Consider the following 20,064-nt stretch of genomic DNA (forward strand, 5'->3'; position numbering starts at 1 on the left):
TGGTGTTTGCCTGTCCTTCGGGGCACTGGGTTCAACTTCCAGGCCAGACCAGAGTGAGCACAGCAGCACACACGTGCAAGCAGAGAAGCTCTGAGGCCACCCTGGGCTGGCCTGGGCTATATGAAACCACAGTTCAGGGCAGGACCCACACCCAAGAGTAGGAGGGCCACACTAACTAGACTTGATGTGGGTTTCCAAACAAAGAGGGAAATTCACACTTGGGTGGGTGGAGAGGTGAGGGCAAAGAGGGTGGGTATGGGAGAAAGAGGCAGAAGAGAAGGGCGAATATGATCAAAATGCATCATATGAATTCTCAAAGAATTGAAATACTTCACACACACACACACACACACACACACACACATTCTTTTCAAGCACATGCTAGAGTACAAAAGCAGTTTTAACTAAATGAATGTCACATCAGATATCCCTCCTTAGTCATAGACAGCAAAGTTTAAAGAGACCATCACTCGCCCCTCTCCTTAGAAGTTAGAATCAGTTGAGGAAAGCTGGGAATGGTGATCCAGTGCTTGTCCACCATGGCAAGGCCCTGCGTTCAATCCCTAGCGTCACACATGGAGAGACAATCAAGGAAGAGAGTCTAATTTGAATAAATAAGAAATAAACCCTTTCCTCCCTCTCCAAGTTGTTTTTGGCTGTGGTATTTCAGCACAGCAATAGTGGCAAAGCTATGTATCAGACCAGATGAGGCTTGCCCTAAAATGAAAGTTTGCTTCAATATAGAAACAGTGGTACAGAAAAACCATCTGGTAAAAATCCACAGCCCTTCATGATGAGAACAGTCACTAAACTAGAACTAACCACCAATTCCCTGCCTTGATCTACCAAAAGCTACCTGAAAGATTCACAGGGAACTTGTACTCATCCACGAAAATTTCCACAGGTGACTTATCAACTCACCAGTGAAGGAGGGGCTGTCCAGGACAAGTCGGGACATTCCCTGTGGCCACCGCTCCTGTTCAACCTAGTGTAGGACACTCCAGGCCAAGCACAGGGGGAGGGAAGGAAATAAAAAACAACCTGTCTGGGAACCAAGTGAGAACGCCTCTGTTGAAAGGGGCGTCATCTACAGTTCTAAGGAATCTGTGAGAAAACTTTAATACAAAGTCAGCGAAGTTCTGCAAGACACATGCAGAGAATGCTATTATTTCTATCCTCTGGCTTTTCATCCAGACGAGTTTGCCTACATGAACAAAATGCGCACGGGAGAACAGGGTGGAAGGAATTTTAGAGACTTCTCAACACAGCAGAATGTAAACGCATCTCTTATCTCTGAAGACACACCTACATTCAAATGGGAGCTAGACCGAACAGTTTCTATGCACTTGACCATATTCACATGTTATTTTTCTTTTTCAAGGAAGAGGTTGAAAGAACTATTGCGAGAAGGATCAGATAAAGAATCTGAGACTGTGAGAGGTCTTTCTTCTACCTCTGAGCCTTGTCCTGATGGATGAGTAGTTCACCTTCCCTGACCCTGTGTGATCATCTGTCAAGAGAAACTTATACTGAATGATAGCTAAGCCTCCTACCACTTCTACTTCCCTCCTCTGGAGTTGCTATCTGCCTTGTTTCTGAATGGCAAACTCTTCTCTTTCCCTGCCACCTGAGAAACGCAAGGGCCAGAGGGGGGCGGATGCTAATCTGTCATGAGAAGAAACGGGAGGAACAGGAGCATGAAACTGTCCCTTGCACAACTTACTGTTTCAGCCAGTGAGGGGCTTGGGTGAAACACAGGGTTATAATTAGAGCAGGAGCCCAGCTGCTTCTCCTCCAGCTCCTGGACACAGCTGGACCTGCCCACGGCACACACAGGGCTGGGGCTGTTCTGGCCTTACCCTGACCCTTCCTGCAAAGGCTTTCCTCCTTCCTCTGTGAAAGCGAGCCCGGGGTTGGCATAAGTGCTACTTTCCCATGGGCTCTCATCTGCTCCCCCAGCACTTAGACATTGAGTGTTGATAACCTACAGACGAAAGAAGTCGTAAGCTGAGCCCGGTCACATTGCCCTGTGATATAGTTTTATTTTTAACTTTGAAACACTTGAACTATGTCAGTTGACGTTTTCTCCCTTTCGCTCGCCTTTCCAACAGAACTCGGGTCCTCTGCTGCAGCAGAAGCACCGGCAGCCACCGCCTCCAGACCTGCTTGATCGACAGCAAAGGGCTGGTAGCTGCGGATGCTGGGCCAGCTTGTACCATTTAGGTAAGATTTTCAAACACGGGCAGGGGTGACCCAGGTTGTTCAGATGATAAATGTGTGAACCGGACCGAGGCTTACTGTGCATTTACCTTTGAACCATGAGGGTGGGTTGTTAAACAAGCTTTGTGACATGAGGGTGGTGGGGGAAAGGTTGGTACTGGAACGTTCCAATCATGTGTAAACTGTTTTGGATTTTAAATCCTACAGCGGTTTGCAGTGTCAGCAGCCTTCTGCCAGCTTAGGTTTTCTTCTACAGTCAACCAGAGCAGCTCAATGCTACCTTAGTCATGCAGTGGTGACAGGGGAGGGCAGAGTGTGGTGAGGAAAGAAATAGGCACCCAGGGTTAGTCCAAACACTGCAACGCTTTCTCCAATCACCTCTGCTGCTTTAATTGCAAGTCATGGTCAGAAGGCTTAACTTCCATACATGAGCCACAACTCGGGCTAATGTACCACAGCTACGGCCCTTCGCAGCACCGGCGGCTCACACTCTGCCTGCAACCTGAAACTCAGTTTTGCCAAACAAAACTGCCTCAAGGCAGCTCCTTCCTGCCCACAGGTCTCTCGTATCCAAAAACGCAGCCGTGAAAGTGAAAGCTGAAAATCGTACACAGACTTAGGCCCCCGAACTCAGAACTGTGACCGACCTTAGGCGTGCACAGCCAGAGCAGCAGAAGTGAGGCGATGAAAGACACCCATGGTTTTAAAAGCTTAAGAGGCAGATAGGTTACTCCTAACTCCTGGGAGAACTGTGTATCAGTGGTTCTCAACCTTCCTAATGCTGTGACCCTTTAATACAGTTCCTCATGTCGTGGTGACCCCCACCCATAAAATTATTTCATTGCTACTCCGTAACTGAAACTTTGCTGCTGTTATGAATCATAATGTAAATTCCTGATATGCAGAATATCTTATCCTTGACCCCCAAAGGGGTTATGATCCACTGGTTAAGAACCTCTGCTATATATTGCCATGTGCATGAAAAATAGCAACAGAAATGGGCCCTGTTTATTTCCTTATATTTCTCTAGTTTAGAGTTCAGCTAAGGTCATCCTCGGAAGTGGCCTGAACAGAAAAGGATATGAGGTGTTTGGGTTCGAGCCACCGATGCTGAGCCAAAGGAGATCTAAAGCAACTATTTGGAGGCCTAACATCTAGCTCCCTCCGATGTGCCGGAGTAACACCAAGTCTATACAGGAGTGTGCGTTACTATCCTACCTATTTGGTTAGGCAGTCAGTTCCACTGTGGCATTTAATCTTGCCAGCTGTCCCCCACACCAGTTAAATATTTTATGAGCCAGCACCTCAGAGGGTTATAACACTGATATTAATGTGTCAGTATGGACAATGAGAATCAAAACTAGTAAGTAAAATCTTTAGAGACAAAGTAATTTCTAGAGGTGAGGATCGCAGACTGTAAAGCTGACAGGATCTGGGGAAGCACAGTATATGTTAAGGTGTGGTAAGGTTGTGAGTATCACAGCCCAGAAGCCCACGGAACCATACATGTGCTTTATCCTCAGATGCCTAGGTGAGGTAAAATCTCAAGGGGTAGAGAGATGAAGTTGATGGTTGACTTTATACGTTTTCTTTCTCTAGAGTCAAATGTCTCCATAGCAGGCAAGTGGATGAACAATGAATGACTGAATGACTAGGTGGATGGTAACAGGGTTAGGGGTTAAAGAATACCTTTGCCCTTTGCCCTTTAACCTTGTCACTTTCACTGAGGCTGAACAGAAATCAGTCATTATTGTGGGGGCTGATCACACGGAGAGTCAGAATAGTCAGTCACATGCCATACGACGGGCACTGAAAGGACCATTTGCTTAAAACTATCTCCCTGGCATCAAACCTGTTTGTCACTAACTTTAAAACCATAGTGAAACATGATAAAATGACCTGTTAATCTCATTCTTTCTTACCAGAGTTAAACACACCTACTATCTGTGTTGTTACCCAATCACACTGTTACCATCTCCTCCAACCTCCCAGGCTCTGTCCTCTTGGCACCATAATCTCTTAACACATCCTTGGCCACCTCCACTCAGGTAGTAGCTGTGTGGTGCTGGCATTTAGACAGACTTAACACCTGGGAGCAGTGGAAACACAGCCTGCGACGAGCAGAGAGTGTTTGAGTGCACACGAGACATGGTCCTCCTCAGAGTCTCAAGTTCACTCTGAGGTGAAACTTGGGGGACTACCAGCACCGCCTGGGGATTATGGAAAATTCCAGACTTCCTTCCAGTCCACCAAACTCCACTACAAAGACTGGCGGAGCAACTGGCATGCACTTACGTTGGAGAAATCCTGGAAGAGGGTGTTTCTGGTTTTCTGCCTGGCCCAGTGATGTCTTCGTGCTCAGACATCTCTGAACAACAGAGCAGCTGCAGGTGTCTGAAGAACAAGTCCTGGTGACTGTTCTGGCAGTGCTCAGTGTGTTCCAAGACAGACCCATGCAAGGGTCTCCCACTCAGGGCAAGCTGCCTTACCTAAGGGGCTGCACAGCTTCTCTCTCCTGCCTCCCTACTCTCTCTATACATATATATAGCTTGAAATGACATACACCCAACATCACTACAGTTTCTCCCCAGATTTGCTCCAAATTATCCTGGGGCTTTTTTGGAATGCCCCCTCATTTAAGGTTCTTTTTAGTGTAGTACAATTCAGTCCTAGTCCATAAACATTAATTGAGGAGAACCGACAGCCACCACTTCACTAAACCAGCACAATCCCCAACTACATTTTAAATGTTTGTTCTCTTTATTCTTTTGATTCTTTTACTCTTACACCGTTGAAGGTTCCATGCTAGAGACATTTACTCTCTGCTCCTATTCTACTACATTCCTTGAGACATATTTGTGCCCTCCATTAATATTCTGGTCAGAGGTCCTTCCACTGCCTGGGTATACCTGGCATTTGCTCCAAGCTGCCCATCTAAATGCTCACTATTCCTAGTGGCAAAAGGAAGTTCCTTAATTTAAAAAAAAAGTCCAGAGATTAAAATATAGTTACATTATTTCTCCCCTTCTTTTTCCTCCCTCCAAGTGCTTTCACTCAAATCCATGGCATCTTTTTCATTGTTATCATCTCTCTCTCTCTCTCTCTCTCTCTCTCTCTCTCTCTCTCTCTCTTTCTCTCTCTTTCTGTGTGTGTGTGTGTGTGTGTGTGTGTGTGGGCGCGCGCCTGCGTGCATGTGTACATGTATATTCCCAAATCTAAAAAATGCAACCTGCTCAGTTCATATGATGATGTTACTTATATGTTTTCAGGACTGAGCGTTTGGATAACCTACCCGTATGTTTTCTCTTGGGCAGATTATTTCTCCCATGCTCAGTATTCCTCAGTCTAGAGTTAAGGTCCCCTGAGATTTCTGCCTTCCATGTTAGCACATCTATTGCTTTCCTCCTCCTCCCTCGGGACTTGTTTAGGCAGCCATGTTGAGGCGTCATGGGCATAATTTCTCTGACATTTCTAGAAGTCACAATCTCACAGCCAAACTTCCTATTCCTCTGGCCCTTCCAATCTTTCCACTCCCTCTGCACAGTGACCCCGAAGTAAAGATGTGTTACTTAGGACCGGGCTCTACAACCGGACCGGGTGTTTTGATCAGTTGTGGTTGTTTGTAATGGTCTCCATCTGTCTTAGATACTGTTCTATTGGTGTGAGGAGACACCATGACCAAGGTAGCTTTTAAAAGAAAATATTTAATTAGGGGCTTGTTTACAGTCTTAGAAGGTTAGCTCAAGACCATCATGGCAGAGAACATGGCGGCGGTCAGGTAAACATGGCACTGGGGTTGCAGCTGAGTTTCACAGCTGATCTGCAAGTTGTAGGCAGAGAGCTAGAGACTGTGTTTTGAATGGGGAAGCCCACCCACGGTGATACACCGCCTCCTACAAGACCACACCTCCTCCTACGAGGCCACACCTCCACCTACGAGGCCACACCTCCACCTACTAGACCACACCTTCTAATCCTTCAAATGTCTGTGGTGGCATTAGGAGGTGTGGCATTTTTAGAGGAGATGTGTGTCACTGGGGCCGGGATTTGAGGTTTCAAAAGCTCAATGCATTCCCAGTTAGCTCTCTCTTTCAGTCTCATGGCTGTAGCCTTAACAAGAGAGCTCCCAGCTACTACTGCAGCACCGAGCCTGCCCTCCCGGCTCTCCTGCCCACCCGCCTGCCACGCTCACTGACATAATGAGTGTGGGCTCTAAACCTCCAGAACTGTGAGCCCCAGGAAACTCTGGTCATGGTGTTTTATCGCGACAATAGAAAGGTAGCTAAGGCACAGTTTGTGACAAAGAGACGTTTCCTCAGTGAGGTCTGAAAGTGACGTGAATCTATGAGTATAGAAACAAATGTTTAGAATGTAGATATGCTGGTTTGGTAAAGGGGTAGTTGCAGGTTTTCCTCCAAGATCCATGACTTCGCTAGTCCCGGTTGGTTGGCCAGGTTTCCAGTATCAGGCATGACTTTCCCTCTTGTTAATCAGGCTTTAAGTCCAATTATAGCACTGTTAGTTACTACCAAGTACACACACCTCTACACCGTTGGGGTTATTGGGCCATGCTGGCCATTGTTGTGGTTCAGAGGCATCAGAGCTGAGTAGGACAATGGATGGCTTCCCCACTTTGGTACCTCTGTAGCACGAAAGCTTCTCTTTAGGGAGGGAGCTTTCAGGTCTGATCCAGCTTGATTCCTTGGGACTTGTGATTGCAGTGCATGATGTCTTCAGCAATAGGGACACACCTTCTATCTCTAGGGGCAACCAAGGACAACCGCAATAGCCTATAATGTTTTGAGAGTTTTTTTACATAACTCTGACCAACAACCCAAAGAGGGTTTCTCATGCCTGGTCTTGGGTTTTTTTTTGTTTTTTTTTACATAGTTTGTGGCTCTTGAAGAGCATTGCTAATCCAGATGGGAAATTTTCATTTTTTAATTATGTGTATATATTACATATTACATATTATATAACACATATTATATATTATATAATTTTACAATTATATAATTTAGTAATTATATAATAATTGCATAATCTATATTATATTATATACACTTTTATATCTGTACATTTATATGCTTATATTTATGTATTATAATATAATTATATTTATATTATATTATAAAATATATGTTTTATTATATTGTAATAATATAGATATATTATATGATAGTATAATTATCAAATAATATATACTATAATATAAAATATATTTTATAATATATAATTATATATTACATATTATTATATATCCATATACAGTTACATATAGGTCCTTTTAAGTAGATAGTTAATAATGCAGCTCCTTTTAACTTGTTCAGTCACCCTTACAGTTTTGAGGAGGAGGAGAAGGAGGTGGAAGAGGATGTCAGTTCCGTGAGCATGCGCTAAACAGAAGCATCGCTGGGTCATGTAGTAGATTTATTGCGTTTTCCAGGATTCCCCACGCTGATTTTCAGATCTGACCCACAATGAACGAGGGTCCTCCTTTCCCTATATCTTCCCCAGCATCAGTTACTTTCTTGGTCTTTGTCATTCTGACTCTGGTAAGATGAAGTCTCAGTTGTTTTGATTCGCGTTTCCCTACTTGTTAGGGGTGGTGAGCATTTTCTTAATGAATAGGGCAATATGAATAGGCACTAAAAGTTACACACTACAGCCTAGGAAAGAAAGAGGTTTCCTGAATTATCCCTGAGACTTCTAGAAACTTCCAGACCTTCTAGTGACAATGGGTCCTAGACACAGCACATCAAAGACCTGAATATGCTATCTGCAGTCTCCCAGAACTTAAGAAATGTTTTGTAGTGATCTGTTGGAGAGAGGATGAGAATGCCTAGTCTTTAAAAGTTAGGTAAGATTTTTAAAGATTATTAAACCACCCATGGTCAGTAAGCATTGGAGCAAGGAGGAACTACAAATTGAAAGACCAGACAAGGGCTACAGAGAGAGCCAATGTAATGGGCTATCGAGGTGGCCCCAAAATATCCTTCTCATACATAAAGTATTTTTTTAAATGGAATGATTTTATGTTATACGATACTTTGCTTATTTTGCCTCAGGAGACCACCTCAGGTTCTGAGCCTTATTTGATAGATGAATAGATTAGCCTTTGAGATATTTGATAAGTACTTGGATAATTTGGAGAAGCCGTGATTGACTTGCCTGGCACCAGAGGTCTCACATAAGCTTTCTGCAGAGGTAACGTATTAACTGAAATGCAAACACCAGGAGGAGCTCAGGATGCCAGGTAAGGACAAGGGGAGCGTGGTCCTTATGTAGGAAGAACAAGGGTGCATCCCTGGCTAGAATAAGTGAAAAGTCAAAGCAAGGGACAAAAAGCCAAGGGTGAGGTGAAAGGGACAAAGAGAGAGAGAGGTCACACAGGGCCTCGTTAGCCACAGGAATGGCATAACAGTCTGTACCTTGTCTTGGAAATAGCGAGAGGTACAAAGCTGAGGAGCGATGACATCATTTTATAAGTGTTAATATTTCTTTTCTCTTGGGAAGAATGGATTATGGGGTGCAAGAAAGGGAAGTGAAGCTGATTAAATATCCGTGACACTAAAGCAGATGAGAGACCATGGTGTTTGGTGTTCAGCAGTTGTGTTAGATATGGATGTGAACACTGCACGGCCCACTGCCTTTCTTGGTCATTCATGAAGACCCTTCATCTAGCAGCCAACCTAGACTATATAGCTAGACTATCTCAATAAATAAATAAATAAATAAATAAATAAATAAATAAATGCCTTCCTGCTTATTCCTACCCATCTGGCAGTCTTTCCCCTGTGTTTTAAGCACCGAAGCAAGCTGCTTGTAGTCTGATGACTAATGAATTCAAACTTCCATAAAGTGGGTGAGAATCAGTAGATCTGGTTCAGTAGATTTGAGATCTTTAACCAGGTCTCAGACAATGGGTCCTAGACACAACACATCCTGTTCCTTCTGCTGTGGGGACCTCTCCTTAAAAGCCATAGGGGCCACTGCTCTGCTTGACTTCCCTTGGCTTAGCAACTTCCCACTTTCTAAGTAGTCTACAGAATACCACCACCAGCATCTAGTTAAACTACTGTTCCCAAGCCTACCAGGTACTTCCTGTCTGACGGTCTGTCTGCCTGCCTGCCATCTATCTATCTATCTATCTATCTATCTATCTATCTATCTATCTATCTATCTATCTATCTATTATCTTAGATAGGGTCTCCCTTTTAGCTCCCACTGTCCTAGAATCACTATGTAGACCAGGCTGGCCTTTAACTCATAGAGGTCTGCCTGTCTCTGCCTCCCAAAGATTGGGGTTAAAGGTGTGTGCCATCATACCTGGCTCCTGCTAGGTTCTAAACACTCCATTTCTTTATAGAGATCTTCACTCCTCTAACACACACCTGCTGCCACCAACCTCACTTAGACTTTATCTAATACAGCCGATAAAATGAGCGCATGAATACTGTCGGGTTAATAAAGTCAGAGTCATGCTGATTATGTCTCTTTTGGAGAGGGGAAATTTAAGCTTCATATTTTGATGAAAGCATTTTGAGCACGTGTTTAACTAAATTTAATTTGTTAGGAGTGGGAATAGAGAGTTGAAGGGTGAACAAAAGGGCATAGGAAGTGAAGGGTCATGATCAGGTATCTTTTTATCATCTTTCCCACAGTGAAGTTTCTATAATATGTGTATTTAATATAGTAGGTGCTTCATTTCAAGTATCAAATCTGTTGTAATGTAACATATTAACCCTGAAACATTCTCTTTCATGTTTGTATTCTCTGAAACACAACATCACAGGATGTAAATCTTTCTCTTGTTTGTTCTGCTCAAAGGGAGCACAATATTGAATTCATTGTGGGTGGTGCCGCCCAGGCCTGGTCATCCTGAGTTCCATAAGAAAGGAAGCTAAGCAAGACCTGAAAAGCAAACCAGTAAGCAGCGCCTCTCTATTGCTTCTCCTTTAGCTCTTGCCTCCAGGATTCTGCCCTGTTTGAGTTCCTGCCTTGACTTCCTTCAATGATGTAAGGTCATGTGGAAGCATAACCCAGATACAATGGTATATATAACTCCTTACCTCCCCGCCTTCCTCTTGGTCATGGTGTTTCATCACAGCAATAGTAACACTAAGGCCCTTCTCTTCCTCCAAGATACTCAAAACAGAATTACCCTCAGTCTAAGTCAGGCAAACTTCAAAGGGAAGAAGCATCCAGTCACTGAGCACAGAATCAGGAAGGGTAAGAGCAGCCTTCGTACATCACAAGGCAACTGACACTATATCTAAACTGATTCATTTGGGGCAACACTCATTGTCTAAAGGTCAGGGTAATCAATTCACTGTGCAAATCATCCTGGTCCTAAGGGGTTTCCTGAGATGTATGGTTTTCAACACATCTGGGACTGCACAGAAAAGCACCAGGCAATAATTTAGACTATCAAGAGTTCTAGGTTGACCCCTACACCAATGAAAACAATCTCCCCCAAGTAATCAATGAAAGGTTGAGATATGATTGTTATGTCGTTGGGTTGTGTCCATCTCCTTTCTTTTATGGTCAAACTCCTCCAGAGTGGTCTTAATCCACACCGTCCTATCTCAAAGGCAGTCAGCCGATGCCATTCTAGAGTTTGGAATGAGATCTTTAAATAGCAATATTTAAAAAGGAAGAGAGGAGCATCTTTGTTGACAGCATGCACTACTTTTCTCTTAAAGGATAGAGAATGACAAAGCAATAGTGTGTGGTTCCTAAGAAGAGTCTATGGTTCCTAAGAACCATACTCCAAAACACTTAGGGGTAAGATTGGACCTTGAGCCCATCGCAGTGCCCGTAGCCAAGCATGTCCTTGTTGGTGAGCAGAGCTCTCATTCTTGGAGTCCAGGAAACCAGCCAGACTCTTTGTTGCTCTTCCCAGAAGTGGAGCTCAGTATTGTGACTAAGTTCACTGCTGACATGAAGCTGGACACTCCTGGTGTTGGTGGTTTCCTTGCATGTCCTCAAACGCTTTGTGATCTGACTCTTTTCTACCTGAAATCCAGAGGAATCTAGAGTCCTCCACACTCCGTCCTTATTGGTTGGCTGCTATTCTGAGCAAGAAGCAGATGATGCCATTCCTCCCAATTGGCCACAATCCTGTCAGCATCAAAGTATACGCCTTGCCTCTTTTATCAAACACCACGGGCAAGGGTCCTACAGCTGAAACGCCAGAATTGCTGTTTGGGGATTGCTCATAAGCACCATGTGGCCATGGCTGTCATTCTTCTTTGAGGTAGTGTAGGTGGCATAACTCACCCTTTCCTTTATATATATGACAACATAGTGTTGATTCACTCAACCTTCTGGTCTCTCCTCTGGCTGTCCTTCCTAGTGTCCCCAAAGAGGTCACACATGGCTCGGTATTAATACTCCATGTCTCAGATGGCTAGTCTGTGTTCTCATTTCCCGCTTAGAGCTTCTTCTCTCACTTGGGTAGTTTCCACACCGATATCTCTACATCCAAGTTCCTCTTCTCATCACAAGATTAGTATCACCTTGGGCAATTTATACCAGACGTGTTGCACTCATCTTGCCTCCTCAAATAGCTCCTTCACAAACTTCTGTTTTTCTCAAAAAAAAAAAATGTAGCCAAACTTCCTTTCTCTTGATTTAAAATCTTGGTATTGACTTTAACTTATTTCCATGTCTCCAGTCAGGAACGACCAGATCCTCCCCTGTGTTGCCTCTCATCTGCCTCATCCTTGTTTCCAGCATCTTCAGTCTCACCTATACGACTACATCATAGACTCTGCAGTAGATTCCAACTCTAGACTCTCTTACCCCATCCCAGTTAGCTCCCAAATCACAATGTAAAATACCTCCTTACTGTGCACCAAATAGTTTCAGATTTCTTAGTCTAATATTTATGAATTTTCATACTAAGTCCACCGTGGACTTTCCCTCTTAGAAATGATCTCAAACACGGCAAGAGTCAGCATATGCATTAAACTGGTGTTAAACAATTAGTTAGCTGGACCATTGCACACAGAGAAGTGTTCTTGAAGTTACTTTATTCTATCTCAGTATATCATAGTTCATTGTGGTTGCTATAACAAAACACCAGAGGCTAGGTAATTTATAAACAACAACTTATTTCTCACTTGAAGGTCCAAGGTCAATATTATGGTGGATTTGCTGTGTTTTAAGGGCCCGTATGCTGGCTCATGGCTATCTTGCTTTTATGTGCTGATGTGACAGAAGTGATGAGGGTCCTCTCTTGCAGACCCCTTTTATAAGGACACTTATTTCATTGATGTAGGCTCTGCTCTAATGAACCCATCACTTCCCAAAAGTCCTGGTTCAGGAGCACTCTGGGAGGATCCTCCTTCAGGAGTAATCAGAGAGCCCGGTGGGGTCTAGAATGAAGGTGCAGGATAATCCGACTGGAAGTATGTTGTCTTAGTTTGGGTTCTACCTCTGTGCTAAAGAGCATGGCCAAACACAACTGGTAGAGGAAAGGGTTTACTTAAGCTTCAAGTTTATAGTCCATCATGAAGAGAAGTCAGACCAGGAACTCAAGACAGGAAACTGGAGGCAGGAACTGAAGCAGAGACCATGGAGGTCTTGCTTCCTAGCTTGCTCCTTGTGGCTTGCCCTGCCTGCTTTGTTACACACCCCTAGACCACCTACCCAACAATGGCACCAAGAATAATGGGCTGCTTCCTCACATACAAATCATCAATCAAGAAAATGCCCTAAAGACTTCCCAAAAGGCAATCTGATGGTGACTTATTCTCAGTTAAGTTTCCTCTTTCCTGATAACTCTAGCTTGTGTCAAATTGAAAAAAAAAAAAACATAAACCAGAACATGTGCTTTGTTTTTGCTCAGAATTCTGAGGATATTTTGATAGTTCATGTGGTAAAATATTTTGCTCTGTGATGAAACAGAAAACACTAATTTTATAAGAGCAAATGTGTAAGTTACAAAGCACTGTTCTAAAAATGTTCTGTATCTCTAACTCATTTATTTCTCTCAGCAGTGAGTGCTGGGAGGTAGGTATTGATATCTTTCTCCTTCACAGAGGGGAAATGGATTTAAAAGACGCTATGTAACATTCCCAAGGCCTCATAGCTACTTACTCTGTAGAGCTGGGGAGAGACCTATGCAGTCAGCCTCCTAGACACTCCACTCAATCAAACTCACAGATCTAGCATGGCTGAAGACACTAGTTGAATGGCATAGGATTGGGATGCCCCGGGTTAAGCTGGACGTCAAGCTGCTTCCTCAGTAGACATGAAGCCCCATGGGAAGAGGAGATTGGGGTTGGATGGATTGAAGGTGGACAGTGAGGAAAAGTTGCAAGTAGCAGAAGTCACAGACTACATAGTTGGAATAGGTCCCATCAGGGGACGTGTGAGTCAGTGCAGAGAGTCTGGGTCAGCCTGCCTGATTTAGAAACCTGGCTCCATGCTTCGTGGATGGGTGAGCTTGGATAAAATACTTAGCTTCTCAAGTCTCCATTTTCTTGGCTGAAAATTGGGGCAACTCCTCCAATATGGTGAGCAGAATTAAATTTGCGACTGTGAAATCTCTTTGATCCTTATCCTATAAATAACTGAACATTTTCTTTTATTAATAATTCATATTTTTATATTTCCCCTCAGAGTTAAGAAGCCAGAAGTGGGGAAGCCATGGTGAGTATTAGAATTCTGCTGGAGCTTCACTGTTGAGAAGTCCAGGTCTAACTCTATTCCAGAGCCCAAGCAAATGACTGTAGATGTGGCTTCATGAGTTAAGGATCTCTGTTATTAAGTAATAGACTAAAAGGAAAGATGAGAAAGATTTGTGAGCACAGATTTATAGTGAAGATGAATTGCTCAACACATAGAACTAATAAATGATAAGATAGAAATACTAATTATTCATATGTAGTCATTAAGTATTGTGACATATCACATATATAGTATACATATCACATATATAGTGAAGGTATATATACTAAATTATCACGCAATGTCAATGAAAAATAAAACCCACTGCAGGAGGGCACTCCACTCCCCTTCCCTTGCTCACCTGTCTTCTCTGCCTTTGTCCCCACTGTGTCCAGGGCCGAGCACGCAGGCCTCCACCTGCACTGCACAGGCACTGCGAGGGATGCATCGACCGCCACTGCCGTGTTCCAGCGGAGCCCAGCGTCTCCTGCCTGGTGATAAGCTGTCACCTGCTCTGTGGCGCTACCTTCCACATGTGCAAAGAGTCAGAGCATACGCTCCTCTGCCCTCTGGAACAGGTTCCGTGCCTCAACTCTGAGTATGGCTGCCCGCTCTCCATGGCACGCCACAAACTGGCTAAGCACCTGCAGGTGTGCCCCGCCAGCGTGGTCTGCTGCTCCATGGAATGGAACCGCTGGCCAAACGTGGACTCGGAAACAGTCCTTCATGAGAACATCATGAAAGAGAGCCCCAGCGAGGAGTGTTTGGATACAGCCCTGGCCCTCCAAGATCAGAAGGTTCTCTTCAGATCCTTGAAAATGGTAGAGCTTTTTCCAGAAACCAGAGACGCCACCGAGGAGGAGCCAGCCATGAATGGCGATACCAGTTGGGAGGAGACTGCGGGCGCAGTCGGGGGCGTGGATGCAGGGCTAGTACCAAACTCTTGTTTGCCGGCAACCAATGGGCAAACGATGGAGCTCAGTCAGGAGGAACGAGATGCATTGGCCAAAACCAAAGAAGGGATGGACCTGGACAAGTTTGGCAAGTGGGAAAGTATGTTCAGCAAGGAGCACGCAGCCTCTGTTTTAACAGGTTCCTCGGGGAAAAGTGAAGACAAGAATGAGAATGTGTCTGGGAAAGAGCAGCGCTCTGGTGATGGTAGCACAGGGGATGCAGAGTGTTCTACCGAAAGGAGAGGACCACAGGAAAGCCCGAAGCCCCAGGAACCTCCCACCACCATTGAGATGACAGGGCTTGCTCCCTGGCAAGATGGCGTTCTGGAAAGACTAAAAACAGCAGTGGACGCCAAAGACTATAACATGTATCTGGTGCACAATGGACGGATGCTCATCCACTTCGGGCAGATGCCTGCTTGTACGCCCAAGGAGAGAGACTTCGTTTACGGCAACCTCGAAGCTCAAGAAGTGAAGACGGTTTATACCTTCAAAATTCCCGTGAGCTACTGCGGGAAGCGAGCTCGCTTGGGAGATGCCATGTTGAGGTGCAGACCAAGTGAGCACAAGGCCGTGGATACTTCCGACTTGGGCATCTCTGTGGAGGACCTGCCCAAATCCGATCTCATCAAGACCACCCTCCAGTGTGCTTTGGAAAGAGAACTCAAAGGCCACGTCATCTCTGAGTCCAGGAGCATCGATGGACTCTTTATGGATCTCGCCACCCAAACATACAACTTTGAGTCAGAACAGTTTTCCTCAGAGACAGTGTTGGCTGACCTCCTAGGCACTACCCAATCCGGGGGCCTGCATGTGGAGCTCCACAGTGAGTGTGTGACCAGAAGACACAACAAAAGCAGCTCAGCTTTTACTTTTACCTGCAACAAATTCTTCCGGAGGGATGAATTTCCCCTGCACTTCAAGAATGTCCACACCGACATTCAGTCGTGTCTCAATGGCTGGTTCCAGCATCGATGCCCCCTCGCCTACTTGGGATGTACATTTGTTCAAAACCACTTCCGCCCCCCTGGACAAAAAGCAAAAGTGATCTATAGTCAGGAGCTGAAGACCTTTGCCATCAAGCCAGAGGTTGCTCCGGAACTGAGCGAGAAATGGAAAAGCGACCATCTCTCAGGCCGCGATGGGAAAAGCCTGAATTCTCTAACCAGCCTGCCCTTGGAGGTTTTGCAATACATTGCTGGGTTTCTGGACAGCATCAGCCTGTCCCAGTTATCCCAGGTATCAGTACTGATGAGGAACATCTGTGCAACGTTGTTGCAAGAGAGAGGGATGGTCCTCTTGCAATGGAAGAAGAAGAGGTATTCTCATGGAGGCACCTCCTGGAAAGTCCACAATCAGGCAAGTTAATAATCATTCATTCACGCATTCATTCTATAAAAATGTATTAAGATCGCTCATGGGGACAAGTGCTGTACCAGAAACTGGGGAGGATGTTGAAAATAAGACTCACTTAATGAGCCCAGTCAGGTAGGAAACACAGTATATAAGCATATGCTCGGCAGGATAGATGCTAATGCCTACTTATATACCTTGAATGTCTTTCATTAGCTCTCTTATTCCATGCTGGCTCTCTTCTCCAGCCTTCTCCAGCCTGGTCTATCTCTGCAGCTTGCCTCAGCTGGCTGCCTGCCCTCCAGCTTCCTGTTCAGGTGATCCATTGTGAATGTTTCAGGAGGGGAAGCAGGGAGGGAAAGTACCGAAGGTCTCCTCAGCATGCCCACCCCTCTCCCCATGAAGTGGCTGTGTCCCTCACTGAAGGTTGCCACACCAGGTGACTTGCCCCACACGGGTACCTGTTCTGGGTCTAGTGAACAACTTTGTCCTTCCCATGCAAGGCTAAGGGTTCTGGTTAGTCCCCTCAGGTTTGTAAGCCCTCCCCCTCCCCCAACAAAAAAAAAAAACCAAACCCTTACCTCCTGCCCCTACTTGAACTCTGAATGATGTAATCAATAGACAAATCCATCTCAGTCTCATGCCAATAAGCTTAAAAAAAACTCAACAGGTTTTATTTTAAAATTGTATGAGTTTGGTTCATTGATTTCCCATACCCGAATTGTTTATTTAATATAAAACATTACACCATATATAAATCAAATAATCTATTCCTATGGTTAAACCATGTTCCTTTTCTCAATTGATTTGGCGTCACTGAATTACAACATCTACAGAAGTCAGACTCCTAATTCATCTTATCCAAGGGATTTGTAGTATCTTTTCTCATAGCAAATGTGTAGAAAATATGAACCCTAAATATACAATATCTATTTAGGTCATTAACGCCATTGTTCTGTTTGTCCCGAGTAGGTGGACGTTCTCAAGTTGGTATGGAGGAATTAGAGTTATTTGTATATATTTTTATTAATTATGTACAAATTATTCTGTGTATTTTCCCTTAATTATTCCTTAAGTAGTCTTCCTGGGAACATAATTATAAGACTCTCTCAGGCATCTATGCCTATATCCACATGTTAAACACCAGTTGTCACCAACCACATTAGTGTTACACATTAGTGAGAACAATTTACTGCCTCTAGGAGTGTGTCTTAGAGCAGCATTTATCTTTCTTAGCACAATCAGATGTCAATAATTCAATTTACAAACTAAAAAAAATTTTTTTATCTTATTCATATTTGGCCCCGAATCAAATATTTTGGCTACTTTTAGATATTATTTTGGACAGGCTAATTTCCTTACAGAAAGGGGAAAAGAATTTACATGAGGCTAAAGAATATTCATATAAAAGTAACTTTTAAAGTAAAACAGCAGTTCTAAGATTTCAGGAAAACTTTTCTTGCACAGGAACAAAGAGCAAGCTATGATACTGAAGCAGTCAGACTGGAAGTTTATCAGTGTATCTGACCCTAGAACCTCAAAACTGATGACTTTGCTATACCAGCCCAGGTCAAAAATCAATGTTTGACTGAGTGCCATACTCACCGAAATCTTCTTTGGGGGCTTTACTTTTCTTTGTTAGGCTATTTTAAATTTTAATTCTTAGAAAGGGGCATAACTGGGCATAAATGATAAGAACTATATTAACCTATATAGTTCAATTCTCCTCACTTCTGCAATCCTGGCTGCACTGTAAGGTAGTTCTTCCTAGGTGCCCCTGGTAGCTGCTGGGAGCTCCTTAGACTCCAGATTCCTCCTGGTTCACGCACAGAAGGAAAGGAGAATCAGTTTTTGACATCTCGTTCAAAAGTCCCAAAGTAGAGCCCCATGAGTCTGATCATCAAGATTTGAACTGTGTTAATTCCTGTTGCTCATAGAGGAGCTGGGGAAGGTGTGTGCCAATCCTAGGGGGGCTGGGGAAGGTGTGTGTCAATCCTAGGGGAGCTGGGGAAGGTGTGTGCCAATCCTAAGGGAGCTGGGGAGGGTGTGTGCCAATCATAGGGGAGCTGGGGAAGGGATGTGTCAATCGTTTTGACATTAGGTGTCACAAGTGATCACAAAGCTGGCTGGGAAGATTATTAATTAGCAAGGCCCTAGGCATTAGATGCAGGAAAGGGAAATGACAAATGCCCTAGCACTCACTGGGCTCCCAGGAAGCTGAACACAGGAGGAACTGACTCATGGCACACACAGTTCAGCCCCACTCAGCCTCTAAGCACGCAGTACTCACTGCCCGCATTCACCTTGAGTTTCTTTTTCTGGCAGATCTGGCAGTTCAGCAGCCTCTTCTCAAAAATCAAGAGCTGGGAGTTTAATGACGTCACCTCCATGTCCGAACACCTGAAAACCTGTCCTTTCAATGTCGTGGAGCATAAGACTGACCCCATTCGTCTGACCAGCATGTGCCAGCCCCAAGAGCAGGCCAGGGAGAGCTTAGTGTCCACGTTTAGGGCCCGACCGCGGGGAAGGCACTCTTAAAGATCTGCACACCGCTGCTCCTGGCTTCTCAGAATTATTCAAAGTAGGACAGTGTGGTTTGAAACCTGCACATCTAGACCATGTGTGGAGCCCTTCAGGCCTTAGCAAGTACACTAGGACACTAGTTTTTGAGCTATGGCTCGTATGATAGTGCCACATTTTTTGAGCCTTACCTTGTTTCTTTCCTCCCTTAAAATAGATAAGTCAGGGGAGAAAATTAATAGTTTAAGCCCATTTGATGAATGAACCCAAGTTCTTAGTTGACTGGAGAACAAGGACATTGTAAGGAGCATAGACTACTACTTCTACATTGAGCAGAAATGTAGCAGAATTTACAAGCCCCTTTCCAGTTCTCGGGAAGGTGACACAGGGACCGGGTCTGAGGTGCAGTGACCTCCCAGGGTATTCAGGTGGAGGGAATTCAACTGGAAGATTCTGAAGCTCGGTTGGTCTTGACAATTCAGGGCTTTTTAGTCACCCTACTGCATCAAAGCCCAGATGGTTTTAAGGCAACCCAAGAGAACGGGCCACACTGTGTAAGCACAGCAGTTTCAAGGATACCACAAGCCAAAGCAAAACAGTCTGCTGTATATAGTCTTGGCAACACCAAGAAAAAACTCTTTAAAATGAAGGAAAGGCCAAAGTTCTCTGGAAGCAAAGTGGCTCCTGGTTGAGAGCCACTGTCCTAAAGGATGCTACATCAGCAGTGGGGAGTTAGAATGCGCTCACTTTTACTGTGACAAATCTGACCTTACTTGGCCTGTATAATTCAACACAACTCTTGCTTGTTTTACTAAATACGTGTTAAACATGTAGTGTTGCTAAATTGAGAACCAGGTAGAGCAGATCTACCCGATATGGCATTTTGTCCTTGGGCCACAAAGTCATATATCTTCCCTGCCCTCTTTAAGGAAACCTGAAACCAGGAAAGTCATTTAGCTTAGGTTAAGTTCCTCTTCCCTTAATTGGTGCCATTTTCCAGCAACTCTAGAAGTTCTCAAGCTAATGAAAAACGAGGAAAAGGGGAGGAAAGCGTCACAGGGAACCAGCCATCCAAGAATCCAAATGATGGAGTCTTGCCAACCTGTGAGCTCGTTGTCTGGGCATCTGTCTCTCTGACCCTGGTTCAGAGCTGGTGCAGACGAAGAGGGTGGTGCAGATGAAGAAGGTGGTGCAGACGAAGCTGGTGCCTCTGCAAAGGCAGCAGAGCAAGTCCATTCTGAAAGCATGCTCACTCTCCGCTGTATTCCTCACATGCTATTGTTAACACGATGCTGTTCTTTATGCCTGATCTTTACAGTTTGGTTTGGATTTCACCACT

At 44.5% G+C, this 20,064-nt stretch overlaps 1 protein-coding gene across 3 annotated transcripts; it reads left to right on the forward strand.

Moving 5' to 3' along the window:
- The first annotated feature begins 1,796 nt into the window (after nucleotides 1–1,796).
- On the forward strand, nucleotides 1,797–20,064 carry Fbxo40 (F-box protein 40). 3 transcript variants are annotated; one of them, XM_087576698.1, is made up of 5 exons: nucleotides 1,797–2,002; nucleotides 2,112–2,223; nucleotides 13,852–13,881; nucleotides 14,295–16,211; nucleotides 18,531–20,059. In XM_087576698.1, the coding sequence occupies exons 3-5, from the start codon at nucleotides 13,879–13,881 to the stop codon at nucleotides 18,741–18,743; spliced, it is 2,133 nt and encodes a 710-aa protein (XP_087432824.1). In that variant the 5' UTR covers nucleotides 1,797–2,002; nucleotides 2,112–2,223; nucleotides 13,852–13,878; the 3' UTR covers nucleotides 18,744–20,059. The 3 variants fall into 3 exon arrangements, with proteins under 3 accessions (XP_087432824.1, XP_087432825.1, NP_001414377.1); XM_087576699.1 differs by lacking the exon at nucleotides 1,797–2,002 and adding an exon at nucleotides 10,051–10,149 and having other exon boundaries at nucleotides 2,090–2,223; NM_001427448.1 differs by lacking the exon at nucleotides 1,797–2,002 and having other exon boundaries at nucleotides 2,099–2,223; nucleotides 18,531–20,064.

The sequence above is a fragment of the Rattus norvegicus genome, chromosome 11 (genome assembly GCF_021556685.1).
Source record: "Rattus norvegicus strain SHRSP/BbbUtx chromosome 11, alternate assembly SHRSP_T2T, whole genome shotgun sequence".
NCBI classification, from domain to species: domain Eukaryota; kingdom Metazoa; phylum Chordata; class Mammalia; order Rodentia; family Muridae; genus Rattus; species Rattus norvegicus.

Bases quoted from the DNA above. Each gene is read 5' to 3' on its own strand.
- Fbxo40 (XM_087576698.1), top strand. The intron at 16,212-18,530 runs GCAAGTTAATAA...TTTTTCTGGCAG, and splicing joins CCTGGAAAGTCCACAATCAG to ATCTGGCAGTTCAGCAGCCT.